The 18,818-nt window shown below is 36.4% G+C and overlaps 1 protein-coding gene and 1 non-coding gene across 5 annotated transcripts in view; one reads left to right on the top strand and one right to left on the bottom strand.

The window, feature by feature from the left end:
• The window catches only part of CCDC150 (coiled-coil domain containing 150), a 93,189-nt gene that overhangs the window by 34,816 nt on the left and 39,555 nt on the right, over nucleotides 1–18,818 (bottom strand). The window contains exon 13 of one of the 4 annotated variants that reach the window (XM_055108915.1): nucleotides 2,917–3,026. The exons of 2 other annotated variants lie outside the window; for them this stretch is intronic. In XM_055108915.1, coding sequence (XP_054964890.1) covers nucleotides 2,917–3,026 — 110 coding nt within the window. Of the gene's footprint in view, nucleotides 1–2,916; nucleotides 3,031–18,818 lie in introns of all 4 variants that reach the window. One more of the 4 variants, XM_055108914.1, reaches the window with a different exon arrangement.
• On the top strand, nucleotides 11,391–11,575 carry LOC112439174 (small Cajal body-specific RNA 16). Its single transcript, XR_003027473.3, has one exon. It is a non-coding gene; the product is annotated as a small Cajal body-specific RNA 16 (non-coding RNA).

Raw genomic sequence — 18,818 nt, 5'->3', positions numbered from 1 at the left:
GTAATATACTATAAACATTATTAGTATACAGAGCAAAACAGAAACTGGGGAATCACTTGAGAAACATCATACAGAGAAAGATACCAAACATTAGAATACCCATTTTAACTCAGAAACACAAAGATACCACTCTTTAGAAAAGCAGGAAGTAAAAATAGGAAGAATTATCTTAAGATATGAAAGATAGGTTGCCAAAGATCAACAGTAAGCCACAAAATTGTTTCTAAAATCATTTTTTAAATCTAGGTGAGCTGTACAAGTTAGCAGAAGCTGTTAGAAGAATACACAAAACCAGAAGGATACTGGCATCTTGGTAAAGCTACTTTATAAGCAGATTGTAAGCATTTTTTAAAGTTTTTGATTATTTTGAATTTTTTATTCAAAATATTTAACAACAGTATGACATGAGCCCCAGCAAATCAAACCAACTTAGACATCTGCATGAGTGTACACTGACAATGTCATCCTGGTTTTAAGAAATAATACATTTTAGTTCATTTTTAAATTTCAAGTCATTAAAGTCCCAGTTGTACAGGGAATTATATTCCTGTCTGGTGCTACAATTTTAAAATATATGTTTAAACCCCAAAAGAGAAGTGGGGAGGAAAATCATTCAAACTGAACTCAGGCATGGTAACCTTCCTACATTTGGATCTTTTCTCACTGTGGTTCCCTGCGTGACTGCCAGTGGTAATGGAATTAAATTGCACTATCACTACAGGCTAAAATGGCAAAAACAAACAAAAAAAAAAAACCCTGAAATTAGGAAATATGAAAGAAATAGCAGAGAATATTATTGCAATATGATATTAATCCTTACTGCCTGGCAAAACAGACATGACCTTCTTTGTATTCTAGTCAATCAATGTTTTTAAAGCACCTATTATGTATTAGGCATTATGCTAGGCAAGGGAATATAAAGATGAGTAACTACTGTTCTCGCATTAGAAGAGAGTGAATGCAGATGCATAAACAGGCCAATCTCTAATCAATGTAGTAATTATTCTGATACGGATGTGCTCCGTATTCTGATACGGAGTATACTGTGGGATACCTACACTAGAAGAGATCCTCTTGGCATTGCAGGCCATGAGAGGTTAAGAACCTGCCCAGGTCACACAGTAAATGGAGGTTGAAACCAGGTCTATCTGAATTCAAATTTGTGATGTTACACACACAACACACAGTCATGTGTATCTCCAAAAATCAATGAGGGGTTAGACCAGATGGTACTCTTTATAAAGAATTTCAAGTTTTTACTCTCAAAGAACAAAAATACACTGCCAGCATTGAATGACAATAGATTTAATGATATTGCTAAGATTTAAAAACAAATCCTGAAATCCCTAGTTCATTCCTCAAACTCATATAGCCAACCGAAGCATTTCCAGGCAGGCATGGTCAGAGACGCTTCTGGGTGGAGACAGAACTGCAAGCTAGAATTGCGTTATCTATGAGTCATCACTGGGAACCTGTAATCAAGACATGGTAGGCAGGCAAAAATCAACACTGACCAAATCACTGGCAAGATCTGTCAAAGTCATTAATAGGGTAAGGCTAGGCCTGCTCACTGGCAATGGATTCAGGAAAGAATCAGTCAGACTGAGAATGTGGTCTCCCAAAGGAACCCAGCTGAGGCTGGCCAACCAGCAAAGGACATGGCTGAATCTTTAATTCTGCAGAGAGAGAAGGTTGGTCTGAAATAATACCAGGGATTACAGCTAATGGATCTTGTCATTCCAATAGGCACTTACAGGCTTTTATTTTTTCTCTGAGACAGTTCAGATACTAAGAATTCAATAAATGTTAGCTATCTGCTACACGTTCTGTGTGTATTAATTTACTTAAGCTCAAACATCCACACAGTTATAGCATTATTATCCTCATTTTGACAGATTAAGAAACTGAGGCTCAGAGAAGTTAAGGATCATACCCGAGGTCACAGCCAAAACTGAAAAGTAGGAAATCTGGCTTGAAAACCATGACCATATAAGAAGATTTAGACTTAGTCTGTATAATTTTTCATAGTTGAAGTAATGAGCAGCTTATAACAGTTTGAAAGACTTTAGCTCAGGTTAAAACAGACTCACATCAGGGTCTTCTAGGAATTTTCAAAGATTATTTGCATGCTTAAAAGCAAGTAAGTAATACTTTTTCATGTATTCGAAAGCACACAAGAAAATTATTAGCTACTTAACAGAATGACCATATCTTTAAATCCCCTTTACTTGGAGAAGATATTTTTTTTTTTTTTTTTTTTTGAGATGGAATCTCGCTCTGTCGCCCAGGTTGGAGTGCAGTGGCCTGATCTTGGCTCACTGCAAGCTCCGCCTCCCGAGTAGCTGGAACTACAGGCATCCGCCACCATGCCCGGCTAATTTTTTCTATTTTTAGTAGTGATAGGGTTTCACCGTGTTAGCCAGGATGGTCTCAATCTCCTTTCCTCGTGATCCACCTGCCTCGGCCTCCCAAAGTGCTGGGATTACAGGTGTGAGCCACCGCGCCCCGCCTGGAGAAGGTATTTTAAGAACTGTACCACTTATTTGTAATGCACTGACCTTGTCAAATAGCTTTCAGAAATCAGACTTATTACTGATTGCCTAATGGAGGAAACTGTCTGATGAGAAAAAAAATACAAGTTTCTTGCTCATAATTTATGGAAGAGGAACTATTTTAAAACATCAGATATATTTGTATTTTTCAGTAACACAGATTGTTTGTGAAGGCAAATGTTTAATATATCCCTTAAATTCTTGGTTTCTCAAATCACTATTGTTTGAATACTGTAAGAATCTCTGCTTAGATTTTTAATAATTATGAAAACACAAAGAAAACCCATCTCCTGACCTCTGGTTGTTGTTATTTCTGAACTCATTAGTCATTAATTGCTATTTAGACTGATCTTTTTATACCCACCCCATGGTAATCAGAAGTGACTTGCTGAAGTTCTAGGGAAGCCATTTGATCTGCCAGGTGCTTATTCTCTTCTTCAAGAGTCTGCAGGTTATGAGTTAATGTATTTATGTCTACCTTTAAAGAAACAAAAGTAAAAAAGAAACTATTTACGCCAGATCCAAAAAGTATTATCTTATTTTTAAAATGACAATTACAACTGTATATGTTTCCTTGCCTCTAAATGTGGAAATATGACCAGTCAGTCTGATAGCTCTATGATTTTTTATTTTTTACTTTTTTGAGACAGAGTCTCGCTCTGTCACCCAGGCTGGAGTGCAGTTGTGTGATCTTGGCTCACTGCAAGCTCTGCCTCCCGGGTTCAAGCGATTCTCCTGCCTCAGCCTCCTGAGTAGCTAGGATTACAGGCACGCACCACCATGCCCAGCTAATTTTTGTATTTTTAGTAGAAACGGGGTTTCATCATGTTGGTCAGGCTGGTCTCGAACTCCTGACCTTGTGATCTGCCCGCCTCAGCCCCACAAAGTGCTGGGATTACAGACATAAGCCACAGAGTCCAGCCACTCTATAATGTTTTTAAGAATCCTTTTCTCTGTGTGGTTTGTGGGTCTAACATTTTTTCTAAAAAGAACCCTTTTTCTCTCCTTTCCATTTTCTGAGTTTTTCTAGTTGCCCTCAGCAAAAGGGATATCATAAATTATATAGTTCCCCTTTACTATAAGTTAAAGTCCTTCTGGTATTTACTTAAAATCAATTCAAGCTTATGAATATAGATGCAAAAATCTTCCAGCCAGGAGCGGTGGCTCACGCCTGTAATCCCAGCTCTTTGGGAGGCTGAGGCAGGTGGATCACCTGAGGTCAAGAGTTCAAGACCAGCCTGACCAACATGGAGAAACCTCATCGCTACTAAAAATGCAAAATTAGCCAGGCGTGGTGGCACATGCCTGTAATCCCAGCTACTTGGGAGGCTGAGGCAGGAGAACTGCTTGAACCAGGGAGGCAGAGGTTGCGGTGAGCTGAGATCATGCCATTGCACTCCAGCCCGGGTAACAAGAGCGAAACTCCATCTCAAAAAAAAAAAAAAAAAAAATCTTCCACAAAATATTAGCAAAATGAACCCAGCAATATATAAAAAGATAACAAATTAGGACTAAGTGAAGCTTATCTCAGTAATGCAAAGCTTGTTGAACATTCAAAATAAATCAGTATAATACACCGCTTCAATAGACTATAGAAGAAAACCCATATAACCATCTTAATACTCGCAGTAAAAGAATTTCATAAAATTCAACATCAATTCATTATAAAAACTCAGCAAACTAGAAATGAAAGGGAACCACCTCTAGTTGATTAAAAAATGTATCCATAAAAATCCTACAGCTAATATCAATATTAATAGTGAAAAACTTTCCCCTAAAACTGGGAAAAGGCAAAGGTATCCACTTTCACCGCTCCTATTCCACATCATATAGGAGGCCATAGCTGGTGCAGTAAGGCAAGAAAACATAATAAAAGGCATTAAGATTGGAAAAGGAGAAATAAAACTGTCTCTACTCGAGACATATGATTGTCTAAAAAGGAAATCCCGAAGAACCTCCAAAAAAGATGCTAGAGTAAGTGAGTGTGTCAAGGCTGAAGGATATAAGGGCAAATCTATCGTATTTCTATATATTAACAATGTACAATTGGAAATTCACGTTTCATTAAAATGCCATTTAAAACAGTACTAATACTATGAAATTCTTTAAGTACAAATCTAACAAAATATGTCTAAGATATGATGTGCTGAAAATTATGAAATACTGAGTGAAATAAAAAACCAAAATAAAACAGAGAGATAATCATGTTCATTTACCGACATGTGTTGCATAACAATGTTTCAGTCAATGACGGACCACATACACAACAATGGTTGGAGCAACAAGCTACACTATATAACCTAGACATGTCAGGGGCTCAAAATAATGGAGGAGAATCTACCAAGCAAATGGAAAACAGAAAAAAGCAGGGGTTGCAATCCTAGTTTCTGAAAAAACAGACTTTAAACCAATAAACACAAAAAAAGACAAAGAAGGGCATTACATAATGGTAGAGAGTTCAATTCAACAAGAATTATATCTTAAATATATATGCATCCAACACAGGAGCACCCAGATTCACAAAGCAAGTTCTTAGAGACCTTCAAAGAGATAGACTCCCACACAATAACAGTGGGAGATTTTAGCATTCCACTGACAATATTAGATCATGGAGACACAAAATGAACAAAGATATTCAGGATCTGAACTCGGCACTAGATCAAATGGAAGTGACAGGTATTTACAGACCTCCCCACCCTAAAACAACAAATATACATTCTTCTCATTGCCACTTGGCACTTACTCTAAAATTGATCACATAATTGGAAGCAAAACACTCCTCAGCAAATGTGAAAGAACGGAAATTATAACAGTCTCTCGGACCACAACACAATCAAATTAGAATTCAAGACTAAGAAATCCATTCAAAACCACACACCTACATGGAAATTGAACAACCTGCTCCTGAATGACTCCTGGGTAAGTAATGAAATTAAGGCAAAATTCAATAGGTTATTTGAAACTAATGAGAAAAAAGAGATAACATACCTGAATCTCTGGGACACCGCTAAGGCACTATGAAGAGGAAAATGTATAGCACTAATTCCCACATCAAAAAATTAGATCTCAAGTTTACAACCTAACTTCACAACTAAAGGAACTAGAGAACAAAGAGCAAACAAATCTCAAAGCTAGCAGAAGACAAGAAATAATCAAAATCAGAGGTGAACTGAAGGAGACAGAGACACAAAAACCATTCAAGAGATCAACAAATCCAGGAGCTGTTTTTGTTTTGTTTTTGAGATGGAGTCTTGCTCTGTTGCCCAGGCTGGAGTGCAGTGGCGCAATCTCAGCTCACTACAACCTCCGACTCCCAGGTTCAAGCAATTCTTCTTCCTCAGTCTCCCGAGTAGCTGGGACTACAGGCCCGTGCCACCACGCCTGGCTAATTTTTGTATTTTTAGTAGAGACGAGGTTTCACCATTTTGGCCAGGCTGATCTCAAACTCCTGATCTCGTGATCCACCTGCCTCGGCCTCCCAAAGTGCTGGTATTACAGGCATGAGCCACCGTGCCCAGCCCAGGAGCTGTTTTTTAAAAAAATAAAATAGATAGACTTCTAGCTAGACTAATAAATAAGAAAAGAGAGTAGTTTCAAATAAACACAATCAGAAATGATAACGGAGATATTACCACTGACCCCACAGAAATACAAACAACCATCAGAGAATATTAAAAACACCTCTATGTACATAAACTAGAAAATACAGAAGAAACAGATAGATTCCTAGATATATACACCCTCCCAAGACTTAACCAGGAAGAAGAAATTGAATCCCTGAACAGACTAATAACGAGTTCAGAAATTGAGGCAGTAACAAATAGCCTAGCAACCAGAAAAAGCCAGCATCAGACAGATTCACAGCTGAATTCTATCACAGGTACAAAGAAGAGCTGGTACCATTTCTACTGAAATGATTCCAAAAAACTGAAAAGGAGTGACTACTCTGTAACTTATTCTATGAGGCCAGCAGCATCCTGATACCAAAACCTGGCAGAGATACAATGACAAAAAAAGAAAACTTCAGGCCAATATCCTTGATGAACATTGATGCAAAAATCCTCAATGAAATACTGGCAAACTGAATCCAGCAGTATATCGAAAAGCTTATCTGCCATGATCAAGTAGGCTACATCCCTGGGATGCAAGGTAGTTCAACATATGCAAATCAATAAATGTGATTCATCACATAAACAGAACTAAAGAGAAAAACCACATGATTATCTCAATAGATGCAGAAAAGGCCTTCAATAAAATTCAACATCCCTTCACGTTAAAAACTCTCAATAAACTAGGTATTGAAGGAACATACCACAAAATAATAAGAGCCATCTATGACAAACCCACAGCCAATATCATACTGAATTGACAAAAGGTAGAGCCATTTCTCTTGAAAACTGGCACAAGACAAGCATGCCCTCTCTCACTACTCCTATGCAACACAATATTGGAAGTTCTGGCCAAGGCAATCAGGAAAGAGAAAGAAATAAAGGGCATTCAAATAGAAAAAGAGGAAGTCAAACTATCCCTGTTTGCAGATGACATGATCCTATATCTCTTTTTTTTTTTTTAATATTCACTATGGATATGATTTATTCCAGAGAGATCATACAGAACTCTTATCAGCTTATCTAGAACCAAAGCACAGGTCTTAGCTTTCCATGAAAAACTGGCAAATGAATTTATATGTATATGTATTTATATGAATTTACCTATTTTAAATTACATATATGAATTTACATATTAACTTCAGGTATATGTGCAATTAAAACGTTTTAGGTAGGTTTTTTATTTTATTATTATTATACTTTAAGTTTTAGGGTACATGTGCACAATGTGCAGGTTAGTTACATATGTATACATGTGCCATGCTGGTGTGCTGCACCCATTAACTCGTCATGTAGCATTAGGTATATCTCCTAAAGCTATCCCTCCCCCCTCCTCCCTCCCCCCTCCCCACAACAGTCCCCAGAGTGTGATGTTCCCCTTCCTGTGTCCATGTGTTCTCATTGTTCAATTCCCACCTATGAGTGAGAATATGCGGTGTTTGGTTTTTTGTTCTTGCGATAGTTTACTGAGAATGATGATTTCCAATTTCATCCATGTCCCTACAAAGGACATGAACTCATCATTTTTTATGGCTGCATAGTATAAACAGAACCAAAGACAAAAACCACATGATTATTTCAATAGAGGCAGAAAAGGCCTTTGACAAAATTCAACAACCCTTCATGCTAAAAACTCTCAATAAATTAGGTATTGATGGGACGTATCTCAAAATAATAAGAGCTATCTATGACAAACCCACAGCCAATATCATACTGAATGGGCAAAAACTGGAAGCATTCCCTTTGAAAACTGGCACAAGACAGGGATGCCCTCTCTCACCATTCCTATTCAACATAGTGTTGGAAGTTCTGGCCAGGGCAATTAGGCAGGAGAAGGAAATAAAGGATATTCAATTAGGAAAAGAGGAAGTCAAATTGTCCCTGTTTGCAGATGACATGATTGTATATCTAGAAAACCCCATGGTCTCAGCCCAAAATCTCCTTAAGCTGATAAGCAACTTCAGCAAAGTCTCAGGATACAAAATCAATGTACAAAAATCACAAGCATTCTTATACACCAATAACAGACAAACAGAGAGCCAAATCATGACTGAACTCCCATTCACAACTGCTTCAAAGAGAATAAAATACCTAGGAATCCAACTTACAAGGGATGTGAAGGACCTCTTCAAGGAGAACTACAAACCACTGCTCAACAAAATAAAAGAGGACACAAACAAATGGAAGAACATTTGTTCTTCCATAATGCCATATGGCCATACTGCCCAAGGTAATTTATAGATTCAAGGCCATCCCCATCAAGCTACCAATGACTTTCTTCACAGAATTGGAAAAAACTACTTTAAAGTTCATATGGAACCAAAAAAGAGCCCACATCACCAAGTCAATCCTAAGCCAAAAGAACAAAGCTGGAGGCATCACACTACCTGACTTCTAACTATACTACAAGGCTACAGTAACCAAAACAGCATGGTACTGGTACCAAAACACAGATATAGATCAATGGAACAGAACAGAGCCCTCAGAAATAACGCCGCATATCTACAACTATCTGATCTTTGACAAACCTGAGAAAAACAAGCAATGGGGAAAGGATTCCCTATTTAATAAATGGTGCTGGGAAAACTGGCTAGCCATATGTAGAAAGCTGAAACTGGATCCCTTCCTTATACCTTATACAAAAATTAATTCAAGATGGATTAAAGACTTAAATGTTAGACCTAAAACCATAAAAACCCTAGAAGAAAACCTAGGCATTACCATTCAGGACATAGGCATGGGCAAGGACTTCATGCCTAAAACACCAAAAGCAATGGCAACAAAAGCCAAAATTGACAAATGGGATCTAATTAAACTAAAGAGCTTCTGCACATCAAAAGAAACTACCATCAGAGTGAACAGGTAACCTACAAAATGGGAGAAAATTTTCGCAACCTACTCATCTGACAAAGGGCCAATATCCAGAATCTATAGTGAACTCAAACAAATTTACAAGAAAAAAACAAACAACCCCATCAAAAAGTGGGCGAAGGACATGAACAGACACTTCTCAAAGGAAGACATTTATGCGATCCTATATCTCAAAAACCCTATTGCCTCAGCCCCAAAGCTTCTTAAGCTGATAAGCAACTTCAGCAGTCTCAGGATACAAAATCAATGTGCAAAGATCGTTAGCATCCCCATACACCAACAACAGTAAAGCTGACAGCCAAATCATGAATGAACTGCCATTCACAGTTGCCACAAAAAGAATAAAATACCTAGGAATACAGCTAACTAGGTAGGTGAAAGGTCTCTACAAGAACTACAAAACACTGCTCAAAGAAATGAGAGATGACATTAACAAATGGAAAAACATTCCATGCTCATGGATAAGAAGAATCATGTCATTAAAATGGCCATACTGCCCAAAGCAACTTACAGATTCAATGCTATTCCCATTAACCTACCATTGACATTCTTCACAGAACTCGAAAATACTATTTTAAAATTTATATGGAACCAAAAGAGCCTGAACAGCTAAGAAAATCCTAAGCAAAAAGAACAAAGCTGGAGGTACCATGCTACTCAACTTCAAATTATACTACAGGGCTACAGTAACCAAAACAGCATGCATGGTACTGGTACAAGAACAGACACATAGACCAATGGAACAGAATAGAGAACCCAGAAATAAGACCACACACCTTCAGCTATCTGACCTTCGACAAACCTGAGAAAAACAAGCAATGGGGAAAGGATTCCCTGTTAAATAAATGGGGCTGGGATAACTGGCTAGCTATATGCAGAAGATGGAAACTGGACCCCTTCCCTATGCCATATACAAAAATTAACTCAAAATAGCTTAAGGACTTAAATATAAAACCCAGAACTATAAAAACCCTGGAAGACAACCTAGGTAATACTATTCAGAACATAGGCACGAGCAAAGATTTCATGACAAAGACGTCAAAAGCAATCACAACGAAAGCAAAAATTGACAAATGGGATCTAATTAAACTAAAGAGCTTCTGCATAGCAAAAGAAACTATCACCAGAGTAAACAGACAGTCTACAGAATGAAAGACTATACATCTGACAAAGGTCTCATATCCAGCATCTATAAGGAACTTAAATTTACAAGAAAAAGACAACCTCATTAAACAGTGGGCAAAAAGCATAAACAGATACTTCTTAAAAGAAGACATAAATGTGGCCAAGAATCATATGAAGAGAGCTCAACATCACTGAACATCAGAGAAATGTAAATCAAAACCACAATGAGATACCATCTCACACCAGTCAGAATGACTACTATTAAAAAGTCAAAAAATCAAAAAATAACAGATGCTGGTGAGGTTGTGGAGAAAAAGGAACACTTGCACACTGTTGGTGGGAGTGTAAATTAGTTCAACCATTGTGGAAGACAGTGTGGCGATTCCTCAAATTCCTGAAGACAGAAATACCATTTGACCCAGCAATCTCATTACTGGGTATATACCCAAAGGAATATACATCATTCTATTATAAAGATACATGCATGTGTGTATGTTCACTGGAGCACTATTCACAACAGCAAATACATGGAATCAACCTAAATGCTCATCAATGATAGACTGGATAAAGCAAATGTGGTACATATACACCATGGAATACTATGCAGCCATAAAAAAGAATGAGATCACGTCCTCGTGATCATGGATGGAGCTGGGGGCCATTATCCTTAGCAAACTAACACTGGAACAGAAAACCAAATGTTGCATGTTCTCTTATAAGTGGGAGCTAAATGATGAGAATATATGGATACACAGAGGAGAACAACAAGTACTGGGTGTGTCAGAGGGTGGAGGGTGGGTGGAGGGAGAGAATCAGGAAAAATAATAATATCTGGGTGATGAAATAATCTGCATAACAAATCCCCGTAACACACATTTACCTATGTAACAAACCTGCACATGTACACTGAACTTAAAAGTTAAAAAAAAAAACCTAGGTGTGACCACTGAGGTTTGTGTAAGTACTCTCTATTGCACGACAACAAAACTGCCCAGAGATGCATTTCTGAGAATGTATCTCCATCATTAAGTGACAACCTAACTGTATTAGAAGATTCAATATTGCTGAGATGTTAACTCTAATTTCAGTTGAAATCCCCACAAAACATCATTAAGGTCATTCTAAAACATACATGAAAAAGCAAACGAACTAAAATAGCTAAAACACTTTAGGAAAATAACACCGTTGGAGGACTCTACCTAATTTCACGATTTACTATAAAGCTACAATAATCGTAGTCTGTGGAAAGGCTACTGTGTTGTTGAACTTGCCCAGCTGTGGGTGCAGCCATGTACCAGGCAGCCCAAGCCTGACATAAAGTAAATTCCCAGGAGAAGTCTTTCCTGGGTTTTGAATTTGCAGTAACAGGTGTAAGCATTCCAGCAGCAGTTTGTTGATCATGTGATATCAGAAATGCAAGCTAAAGGACAGTTGCCAACTGTGGGAATGAGTGTAAAAGACATGCCCCAAAACAAACATAAGTAAACTGTTGAAAGCAAGAGACACAAAATCTTGAAAGTATCAAGAGAGGAGTGGCTCCTGATGTACAAGATAATCTCAGCAAGATTAACAGCTGATTTCTCATCAGAAAGTTGAGGCCAGAAGGCAGTGGGATGACATATTCAAAATGCTGAAAGAAAAACATTCAACCGGCTGGGTGCGGTGGCTCACACCTATAATCCCAGCACTTTGGGTGGCTGAGGCGGGCAGATCACGAGGTCAGGAGATCAAGACCATCCCTGGCTAACACGGTGAAACCTCGTCTCTACTAAAAATACAAAAAAAATTAGCCAGGCGTGGTGGTAGGCGCCTGTAGTCCCAGCTACTTGGGAGGCTGAGGCAGGAGAATGGCATGAACCCGGGAGGTGGAGCTTGCAGTGAGCCGAGATGGCACTGCTGCACTCCAGCCTGGGTGACAGAGAGAGACAGTGTCTCAGAAAAAAAAGAAAAGAAAAGAAAAAGAAAAACATTCAACCATGAATTCTAAATTCAGCAAACCTATCCTCAAAAACAACAGAGAAATTAAGACATTCCCAGATAAATAAAAATGGAAATAATTCATACAAGAGCTTTTCTTCTAGTTTAAACACACTCTTGAGAATGTGGTTCTTCAGACTTCACCTAAAACGTGGAGTAATTTCTCCAGGTCCCCATTTTTGGTGGGGTTTGGATTGTGAAGCTAGAAAGCATACGCTGTAAGAAATACTAAAGGAAGTTCTTTAGGCTAAAATAAAAGGGCACTAGACAATATCTGGAATCCACATAAGAAATAAAAGGTAACAGTAAAGGTAGCAACATAGGTGTATATAAAAGGTAGTATATATTTTTGTTTGTAATTCTTTTTGTTACCTATAAACCAAAATACAGAATAAAATAAATGATAAGGGAGTTAAAATGGTGAACTAGAAATATATATTTAACATAAAAGATGGCACTAATTGAGAAATAGAGGAACAAAAAGCAAAAAACGAAACAAAAAAAGCAAAATGGCAGATATAAATCCTACCTTAACAGTAATTATATTAAATACAAATGGATTAAACCACTGCAATTACAAAGCGCAGAGATAGGCAAAATTAGTTTTTAAAAAAACAACTATATGCTGTTTATAAAATATACACTTTAGATCCAAATACCCAAATGGGGTTGAAAGCAAAAGGATGAAAAATATATACCACATAAATTAAACAGTAATCTAAAAAGAGCTAGAATGACTGTACTAATATTAGACAAAATAGACATTAAGAAAAAACTGGTGAGATAAAGGGCATTATACACTGAAAAAGTGTTTACTCATCAAGAAGATGTATCATTTATAAATATATATGCACCTAACAGAGGCCACAAGTATATGAAGCAAAAAATGACAGTATTGAAGGAACGAATAAATAATTTAACAGTAATAGTTGGAGACTTCAATACCCCATTTTCATTAATCAACAGAACAACTGGACAGAAGATTAATGCGGAAACAGAAGACATGAACAACACTATAAACCAAGTAGACCTAACGGACACCTATAGAACAATCCTCCCAATAATAGCAAAATACACATTTTTCTCAAATGCACATGGAACATTCTTCAGGGTATATCCCTGTTATACCACAAAACAACTCTCAATAAATCTGAAAGGACTGATATCATGCAAAGTATGTTCTCCAACCACAATGGAATAAAATTAGAAATCAATAAAATAATATTTGGGGAATTCACATATGTGAATAAACTAAACATGTCACTTCTAAACAACCAATGGGTCAAAAAAGAAATCTCAAGGGAAATTAAAGAACAGTTTGAGATAAACAAAAATGAAAACACAAAATAACAAAACATCTCATATGCAGCTAAAGCAGTGCAGAGAGGGAAATTTATAGCTGCAGAAACTTATTTTTTATTTTTTTATGGGCACTTCCCTGAACCAGAATAGGTTCAGAGTGACTCCTACAGGCACTTACATTTAAAAAATGAAATATTTCTCAATCAATAACCTAAGCTTTTTTTTAGAAACTAGACAAAGAAAAGCAAATTAAACCCCAAGCAAACATAAAGAAGGTAACAAGATTAACGCAGAAATAAGATAGAGAAAAATCTATAAAAACTTCCACAAGTTGGTTCTCTAGAAAGATCAACAAAATTGACAAACCTTTAGCTGGACTAACCAAGAACAAAATACAGGAGACACAAACTATTAAAATTAGGAGTCAAAGAGAGAACTCTGCTACTGACCTTACAGAAAGAAAGACAAGGGGCTACTCTGAAAATAGTATGCTAACAAATTAGATAGCCTGGATGAAATGGACAAATTCCTAGAAAGAACCAAACTACTGAAACTGACTCAAATAAAGGTAGAAAATCTGCATAGACCTATAAGAATAAAAATAATAAACCAAACAAAGAAACAAAACCTTCTACATACAAGAAAGCCCAGAACCAGATGGCTTCACTGGTAAACGCTACAAAATATTTAAAGAAGAATTAACCCCAATCCCTCACAAACTCTTCCCAACAATAGAAATGGAGGGAATACTTACCAAATGGTTTTAAGAGACCAATATTATCTTGATACCAAAACCAAAAAGATTACAAGAAAATAAAACTACAGAACAGTATCCCTTATGAATATAGATGCAAAAAATCTTAACAAAATACTAGCAAGCCTAATGCAACAACATATAAAAAGGACAACATGACCAAATAAAATTTATCCAAGGAATGCAAGCTTAGTTTTCCATTTCAAGTCAATCACTGTAATACACCATAGTAATAGAACAAAGAACAAAACCCACAAGATCATCTCAATAGACATAGCAAAAGCATTTAACAAAATTCAACATATTTTCATGACAAAAATTCCCAACAAACTGAGAATAGAGGGGAATTTTCTAATCCTGATGAACAGCATTGAAAAAACCCCACAGTTGACATCATACTTAATGGTGACAAACTAAAAGCTTTCCCCCGAAGATCAGAAACAAGACAGAGATGTCTGCTCTCACCGATTCTATTCAATACTGCACTGGAGATTCTATCAGGCAATTATATACGAAAATGAAATAAAAGGCAGCCAAATTGGAAAGGAAGAAGTGAAACTATCTCTATTACAAATAGACATAGCAAATAGAGAGCCCAGGAGTTCGAGACCAGCCAGGCAACAGAACAAAACTCCATCTCTACAAAAAATAACTATCTCTATTACAAATAGAGATAATTTATAGAGATATAGTTTATAGAGATAGTTATAGTGATGACACTATCTTATACAGTAGTCCTCACTGTCATTGATAGGTTCTTGGAGACTGCAACTTTAAGTGAAATGATAATGTATAACAAAATCCATTTTTTTCTTATCAACATCATAACACAACACTGAATGAAATGATGTTATTCAAGGACCTGCTGTATGTCGTTTCACTTGAAGTTGAAACCTAAGAACCTACTGATGACATTAAGTGAGGACATACTTTATACAGAAAATATACAACAAATTGTATTATTGAGATTGTAATACTCTTCAAATTGATCTACAGATTCAATGTAAACCTTACCAAAATTCCAGCTGTTCTTTTTTACAGAAATGGGGAGTCTGGTCCTAAAATTCATATAGAAATGCAATGACCCAGAACGGCTAAAACAATCTTTAAAAAATAACAACAAAAAAAAAGTTGGAAGATTCACATTTAGACGTCAAAACTTCCTACAAAACAATAGTAATCAAGACTGTGTGGTATTAGCATAACGACAGACATATAGATCAATGCAAGATAATTAAGAGTCTAGAAATAAACTTACATATCTATGATTAATTGATTTTTGACAGGGGAGTGAAAACTATTCCATAGAAAGAATGAATGATCTTTTCAACGAACAGTACTGGGACAATTGTATATCTGTAGCCAAAATAATGAAGTCAAACCCTTACCTCATAGCACATATAAAATAAACTCAAAGTGGATCAAAGACCTAAATTAATACATAAAACTATAAAAAATTTTAAAATATAAAATAGGTATAAATCTATATGATCTTGAGTTAGGCAAGAGTTTCTCAACTATAATACTCAAACACAAACAATCCAAGGAAACACAGATAAACCAAACTTAAAATTTTTAAAACTTTTATGCATCAAAGGACATTATCAATGTAAAAATACAACCCACAGAATGGGAGAAAATACCTGCAAATCATATCTGATAAGGTTGTAGTATCTAAAATATGTAAAAAAACTCATACAAGTTGATAATTAAAAGATAATCCCTTTTAAAAATAGACAAAGGATCTGAATAGACATTTCTCCAAAGAAGATATATAAATGGCCAGTAAACACACAAGAAGCTGCTTAACATCATTAGTTACTATGGAAATGCAAATCAAAACCACAATGAGGTACCACTTCACACCCATTAGGATGGCTATAATCAAACACAAAATAAGTGTTTGTGAGGATGTGGAGAAACTGGAACTTTTGTACATCGCTGGTGAGAATGTAAAATGGTTTAGTGCTGTGGAAAACTGGTGATTCCTCAGAGTTAAGCATAAAATTACCATGTGACCCAGAAATTCCACTGTTAGATATATATATCACAAAGAATTGAAAAGAGGTACTGAAATATATGTATATACAGGTTCATAGCAGCACTAGCACAATAGCTAAAAGGTAAAAACAGTGCAAATGTTCTTTGACAGATGGACAGATAAACAAATTTGGTGTGTGTGTGTGTGTGTGTGTGTGTGCGCGCGTGCACATACATACATACAATCACCATTACTCAGCCATAAAATGAAGTACTGATACATACTACAATGTTGAAGAACCCCAAAAGCATCATGCTAAGTAAAAGAAGCCACACACAAAAGATCAAATATTATATGATTATATTTATATAAAATATCCAGAATAGGTAAATCCATAGAGACAGAATGTCGACTAGTTGTTGTCAGGGGCTGGGAGAAGGAGGGAATGGGGAGTGACTGCTTAACTAGTACAGGGTTTCCTTTTGGGGTGATGAAAATATTTTGAATCTAGACAGAGGCAGTGGTGGCACCACACTGCAAATGTACTGAATACCACTGAATTGTTCACTTTAAAATGGCTAATTTTATATTATGTGAATTTCACCTCAATTAAAAAACCACAGTGAGATATTTCACACCCACTAGGATGGGTATTTTAAAAATGTGAACAATAACAAGTGTTAGTAAGGATGTGGAGACACTGGAACTCTCAAACATTGCTGGTGGGATTGTAAAATGGTGTAGCCACTTTGGAAAAGAGTTTGGCAGTTTCTCAAAATGATAAACATGGAGTAATCATATGACCCAGTAGTTCCACTCCTAGGTTATACCTCGGACAACTGAAAACATATGTTTACACAAAAAAATTGTATACGAATGCTCACAGAATCATTAATACACAAAAAGTTGAAACAACCTGAAAGCCCACCAATGGAGAAATTTAAAAAGGTACTAGGCTGGGCATGGTGGCTCACGCCTGTAATCCCAGCAATTTGGGAGGCTGAGATATCTGGGCAGATTGCTTGAGCCCAGGAGTTCGAGACTGGCCAGGCAACATAACAAAACTCCGTCTCTACAAAAAATAAAAAAATTAGCTGAGTGTGGTGGCATGCATCTGCAGTCCCAGCTACTCAGGAGGCTGAGGTGGGTGGGAGGATCACCTGAGCCTGGGGAGGTGGAGGCTGCAGTGAGCTGTGATTGTGTCACCGCCCTGCAGCCTGGGCGACAGAGTGAGACCCTGAAAAAAAAATGAAATGAACCCTGAACAATACCTTGCATGATACATAAAAATTAACTTGAAATGGATCACAGACTTACTATAAAACCTAAAACTATAAGACTTCTAGAGGACAACAAAAATGAAAATTGTGGTGATCCTGGGTTAGGCAAAAATTCAAAAAGTATGATCCACAAAATTTTTAAAATTATTAGTCTTCATTAAAATTTAAAATTTCTGCTCTTTGAAAGAAAATGAAAAAAGTCATAAAATGGAAGAAGAGATCTATAAAACACATATCTGACAAAAGACTTGTATATATACAAACAGTAAAAATATTTTTAAGATTATAAGAATATGTTTTAAAACCTCTGAAAACTCCAGAAAAACAACTGAATTTAAAATGGTTAAAAGAGTTGATGAGATACTTCAATTTGTAATGGCAAATAAGTGCATGAAAAGAAGCTCAATATTATTAGTCATTGGAGAAATGCAAATTACAACCACAGTGACACGCTGCTACACACAAATTCTAATAGATAAAACTAAAAAACTGACAACCAAGTGCTGGTGAGAATGTAGAGAAACTGGAACTCATGAATTACTGACAGAAATGTAAGATGGTACAGATTGTTTGAAAAACAGCTGAGCAGTTTGTTATTATGTTAAACATACATTTATCACAGGAACCAGAAATCCAACTCTTGATATTTACCCAACAGAAATACATATGTGCATATCTGAATATTTATAGAGGCTTTATTAACTGCCAAAATCAGTTAATCAGGAAACAAAACCAATCAGGAAACAAACCAAATGTCCTTCAGTTGGTGAATGGATAAAGAAACTGATACATCCAGGCAATGGAGCAGATTACTGACACACAACATGGATGAATCTCAAATGCCTTATGCTAAATGAAAAAAATTAAATTTAAAATGCTACATACTGTATGATTCTATTTATATGACACTCTGGATAATTTATAACTACAGGGACAAAAAAACAGATCTGTGGTTGCCAGGGGAAGGAGGTGGAAGAAGGCATTGATTACAAAAGGGCCCAAGGGAACTTCCTCAGGGTGACAAAAATGTTCTATATTTTGATTGTGGTGGTGGTTACATGATTGTATGTGTCAAAATTCATAGAACTATACACTAAAAAAGGGTGAATTTCACTGTATGTAAATTATAACAATTAACCTGACTTTTTAAAAAGCACAGCGTTAAAAGAACACATATTTTAAAAATCAATTTATACCACAAAATGAGATTCTCTATAAGCACTATCATTTGGCTTCATAGAAAGTCTCTAATGAACAAGTATCTTTCAGCACCATGAACTTACACTTAGTCTACATTAAGACGAATGAAATCAGACAAGCAAAATAATAATGCTATGTTTTTATCCCAAACATATTCACAGCATTTGC

The sequence above is a fragment of the Pan paniscus genome, chromosome 13, assembly GCF_029289425.2.
Source record: "Pan paniscus chromosome 13, NHGRI_mPanPan1-v2.0_pri, whole genome shotgun sequence".
Classification (NCBI taxonomy): domain Eukaryota; kingdom Metazoa; phylum Chordata; class Mammalia; order Primates; family Hominidae; genus Pan; species Pan paniscus.
The sequence above is the reverse complement of the archived record's forward strand: the minus strand, read 5'-3'. Positions and strand labels throughout refer to the sequence as shown.